Source organism: Tachysurus fulvidraco, chromosome 9, assembly GCF_022655615.1.
Source record: "Tachysurus fulvidraco isolate hzauxx_2018 chromosome 9, HZAU_PFXX_2.0, whole genome shotgun sequence".
In the NCBI taxonomy this organism is placed as follows: domain Eukaryota; kingdom Metazoa; phylum Chordata; class Actinopteri; order Siluriformes; family Bagridae; genus Tachysurus; species Tachysurus fulvidraco.
In genome coordinates, this window is record NC_062526.1 from 27,994,807 (window position 1) to 27,999,806 (window position 5,000).

General features: G+C 45.6%; 1 protein-coding gene across 1 annotated transcript in view; it reads right to left on the reverse strand.

Annotated features, from left to right (window-relative positions):
• Nucleotides 1-5,000, reverse strand: part of lama2 (laminin, alpha 2) — a 46,148-nt gene that overhangs the window by 8,774 nt on the left and 32,374 nt on the right. Inside the window, exons 29-34 of the mRNA XM_047818165.1 lie at nt 4,299-4,423; nt 4,020-4,182; nt 3,797-3,941; nt 2,220-2,358; nt 1,211-1,331; nt 930-1,124 (exon numbers count right to left, since the gene is read on the reverse strand). Coding sequence (XP_047674121.1) covers nt 930-1,124; nt 1,211-1,331; nt 2,220-2,358; nt 3,797-3,941; nt 4,020-4,182; nt 4,299-4,423 — 888 coding nt within the window. The remainder of the gene's footprint in view (nt 1-929; nt 1,125-1,210; nt 1,332-2,219; nt 2,359-3,796; nt 3,942-4,019; nt 4,183-4,298; nt 4,424-5,000) is intronic.

Below are 5,000 nucleotides of genomic sequence, written 5' to 3' on the forward strand. Positions count from 1 at the left end.
GCCACAGCCACTTCATTTAAGGCCCATAATGATTTTCAAAAAGGGGACGCACTTGGAAGCCGTCCCGCAAGGAGCTGGTGCAAATTGGACCCCATCCATCAATGAGGTGGAGAATAAATCTATTTTTACGAGTGAGGGACGTACTGAGGCAGCGAAGGAGGGTGTTAGTGAGGGAGGAAAGGAGGGAGGGTGGGAGGGAGGGAGGAAGAGCAGGTTAAAGCTACGACCTGCACCACATAATTGATGTGATGCCCTCGAGATAGAGTGAGAGAAACAGGGAGAGAGAGAGAGATAAAAAAAAAGGAGAGAGGCATTAGAGAAAGAGACGTAGGATGTCATATTTTAATTAAACCGATCCTTGCGCCGCTGGTCTTGAGAGAGAGTGTGTTTTGTTTTATATCGGCCAGAAGCAATTACACGCGCACACACACACACACACACACACACACACACACACACACACACACACACACACACACACACACACACACAGGTGAGTCATCAATCTCCTTTATAGCATGTGAGACACACTGCTAACCCTCTGGCTTCATCACTGTTATGGTGAACTGAAGACTGCAGACACTCATCTTCCTCCTCTTCATCTCTCCATCTCTCTTTTACTCTTTCTCTCCATCAATCTTTCTATCTATTTCTTTCACATTCTTTCCTTGTCTGATTCGTTATTCCTGTCTGTCTTTTTGTGCCTGTCTCTTTCTTTGTCTTTTTAAGCTATTTTTTTTTCTCTCCTGCTCATCATTGCTGTGATATTAATCATGTCCCATCTCACTGATTCTCATAAGTGTTGGTCTGGGTTCTGGTTGCCTTGCCCTTACTTTCACTCGCTCACTTTCTCATTCCTTCTTACTCTTCGTATCTATCGGTCTGTTTCTTCTCATCATCTACATATTAGTCCGATTTTTATCCCTCACCTCTCCGGTCTGCCTGCGTTTGCGTCCTGGGTTCTGGGAAAGGTGCGTCAAAGCGGTCACTCCGCCTCGGCCGTACAGGATGATGCCGTTTTCATTCTTGGTGCTGAAGGACAGCGTGATCTCCGAGCCGACATCAAACGTCGTCGGGTTCAACTCCATAAACCCAGGCCTGGAGAAACTGACCGTGTGGACGTTCTACAGCATGGGAGAGATCGGGCTACGGGTCACAGAGACAGAAAATGACATACTGAAATTTTACAAGAAAAGCCCAAGGTGGAAACCTCTATGCTGCAGCCCTTGGTTAGTCCAGTGTAGTCTGGGCTGCTTAGGACGTTGTATGGGGTTCGGGAAACTTCGATGTCCTTCATACACCCGGCGTATCTCCTCAGGGTCACCTCGGGCCTGACACATCACACACAGAGATACAGATCTATCAGAGTAATACCGAACATTCACTTACGCAGGCTTCCTGATTTCTTCCTTCAAAACCTCCTGTTCCACTTTTACACCCCCAAATCATCTGTGACCAGGTTAGCCCACATTCTAGGGGCTCTGTCTGTTCCAGGGAGTTCTTACATTTCATTCATTCATTCATTTCATACCGCTTATCCGAACTTCTCCGGTCACGGGGAGCCTGTGCCTATCTCAGGCGTCATCGGGCATCGAGGCAGGATACACCCTGGACGGAGTGCCAAACCATCACAGGGCACACACACACTCTCATTCACTCACACACACACTACGGACAATTTTCCAGAGATGCCAATCAACCTACCATGCATGTCTTTGGACCGGGGGAGGAAACCGGAGTACCCGGAGGAAACCCCAGAGGCCCGGGGAGAACATGCAAACTCCACACACACAAGGCGGAGGTGGGAATCGAACCCCCGACCCTGGAGGTGTGAGGCAAACGTGCTAACCACTAAGCCACCGTGCTTACATATTAGTTCTAATACAATACATAATAACAGATGGTCTCTCTCTAAACCCCCATACAGTTTAGTGAACTTATAAAGTTTTACATCATACATGTTACATACATCTTTAAATTAAGCCTGATAAGAGCAGTGAACATTGATAGCATTGACAACGTTGATAGCGGGTCAATATCAGAGATTGTAAAGTGTGACTTAACACCATAGCGAGTAAGCTCAAGACAACACCATAAATTTAATTCATTTGTCTAAGGCAGAATAAATCGAACAGTTGAGTTAATGAGCAAATTGTGGCAGTTATTGGTCCTAGGAGGCATTAACCACTGAGCTACTTCTGTTAGTTAAAGGTGTTTACCTGTAGTTTCCGATGGTTGGTAAACCACCAAAGTAGATCCTCTCGTCCTCCTTCAGATTGAGACCCGTTGCTCCTCCCTGAGAACTTATGGAAAGTTTCTCCTCTTCGTTGGTGTCCATGTCAATGATGATCACAGAGGCTGAGAGGTGAGGGTTAGATGGTGAACCATGTTGTCTGTGTCCGTTTTTTTCAAAACTTTCACAATTAATATCATTAACGTCTTTGCCATAAACTAGGCCTTTAAGTGTGGAACTCTAAACCACCTAGACACGAGGAGCTTAATTGCCAAAACTGAGCCTACGACAAACACATCAGGTACAAGGTCAAGAGGAACATATTTATGTGACTTAACGGGGAATATCTAACCTTCATACAATATTGACTAATGCTTTTTTGTTAGCTGGACAAAAATCAACCCTAAACCCTAACTCTAAACCCTTACCTTAACCCTAACTCTAAACCCTTACCTTAACCCTAACCCTAACTCTTACCTTAACCCTAACCCTTACCTTAACCCTAACCCTAACTCTAAACCCTAACTCTAACCCTAACCCTAACTCTAAACCCTAACCCTAACTCTAAACCCTAACCCTAAACCCTAACTCTAACCCTAACCCTAACTCTAAACCCTAACCCTAACTCTAAACCCTAACCCTAAACCCTAACTCTAAACCCTAACTCTAACCCTAACCCTAACTCTGACCCCCACGGTTCGTACGGTCATTAATGCCAGAAAAATGCAGATTTAATAATGTATGGCTTCATGATAAAAAGCCCCTAAACCAATCACCCTCTTTTTCACCCGTGTGACTGACGTGACACCTGCTCCCAGCTGGGGTGCCTCCAGTTCATCCACCATAAAACAAGAGACCATTTTGAGCGCTTTGTCCAGAAACGAAACCCTAACTGCAGAGGTGCTGTTCGTGCGGCCAACGCAAGTGTTCATATTCATGTAAAAGTCATCTTCACGGGTCCACTTAGATCCGAAAACCCGAGACACGAACGGGTTCGGGTCTAAAAGTTTCACGTGTACCTCGGACACGGGTCGGGTATAATAATAGCGGCGTTGGGTCTCGGGTAATTTAAAATGAATGTGTTTTTACCGAACAGACCTGAGAAGACCCGAACTACTGTATCTCGTGTGTGTGCCGCGACTCGAGTCCTTTTCCAACCTCTCCTCTGTTTGCCAAGACCGCTTGCGACATGTGGCTGGTGACGTGTGGCTGGCGGTAAGCTAATGTTCATTGAAACAGACCTGTCAATCAATTTTGAATCCACTTGGTAGCGGTTACTTTAGTGTAGAGTTACGCAACATTCGGGTCCAGTCTGGTTAAAAAAATGCTGATGGGTCGGGTCGGACTCGGGTCTAATTTTTTCGGGTTTGTCTCGGGTAGGGTCTTTATTAAAAAAAAATAATTTTGCACGTCGTTTTTGGGTACAAAGTGATTCGGGTCACTTCGGGTTGGGTAAATTTTTTTAGACCCAAGAATGAACCTAGTATGAACCCTAAACCCCTAACCTGACCCCTGCACCGATACTCAGTAGTAGAAAGGTTCCGCTCTAATAGTAAAGATTACCTTCTTTTTTGGAGCGAGTCATGGTGAGTGATTTCCATCGTCCATTGTTGTGTCGTTTCTGGCTAAGGGTGGAACCAGTACCAGAACCAAGATCATAGCTGACCTTGACACGACCCTCACTCAGCTCGATGCTCATAAAGTCCTTCTGCTCAGACAGAGTATGGGCTTTCTGTCAGTTGGTTGTGTGTATGTTTGTATGTGTGTTAACCAAAGTGTATGTTACCATGTCTTTGGTGGCAAGATACATCATCACAGCGCTGGTGGAGAAAGTGCGGAACTTGAACGTCACCGTGGAACTGTTGGGGTTCCATCTGACTGGACGACTGACGGCAGCGTAACCTTCACCGTCAAACTGAACCACAGCTTCAGAGTCGGCAGGTTGAGGACTACACACACACACACACACACACACACACACACACACACACACACACACACACACACACCTCAGTTTCTACACAAACAGCACTGTTTAAACCCATAACCATGAGTGTATATATACCTGACTACGCATCCTTTACAGTCTCCATTCCTCTCTCTGTAGTTCCACAGTCCGATGGGTTTTCCATCTAAGTAGGTCTCTCCCATACATCCGGAGAAGGTGATAGTCTTCACTGCATCTGCTTTCTGACATTTCATACACAAACACAACCATGACTCGGGTAATGACTTCCCCTTTCCATCCCTTTTTCTTATCTCTCACTCCCTGTTCCTGTCTTTCCAATTTGCTCCTTTCCTTCCTTTCGTTCTCTTACCTTCTCCCTTATCTCACTTAATCCCATCTCAGACCTCTCATCTTCACTTTTGTTTCCTTCCTTCCTTCCTTCCTTCCTTCCTTCCTTCCTTCCTTCCTTCCTTCCTTCCTCCCTCTTCTCTTCCCTTCCTTTCTCTTTCCTTCCCTCCCATATTTTTACTTCTTTGCCTGCTGACTATCCCTATTTTCTCTGCTCACCACCGTTTCTTTTCTTCTCTTCCCCGGCCACTTCCTGTTTCCTTCTCTCTAACAGCTTCCCTTTTATTCCCTTCCTTCACATACATTCCTTTCCTTTCTCCTTTCTTCACTAAGCTCCCTCTCTCCTGTCCTGTCCCTTTCTTCTCTTGCCTCCCTTCTCTTCTTACCGCATTGCTTCCTTCCTTTTGTTCCTTCTTTATCTTTCCTACAGTACAATTCCTTCGTCTTGCCTTCCAATCTTTACCTTTCTTT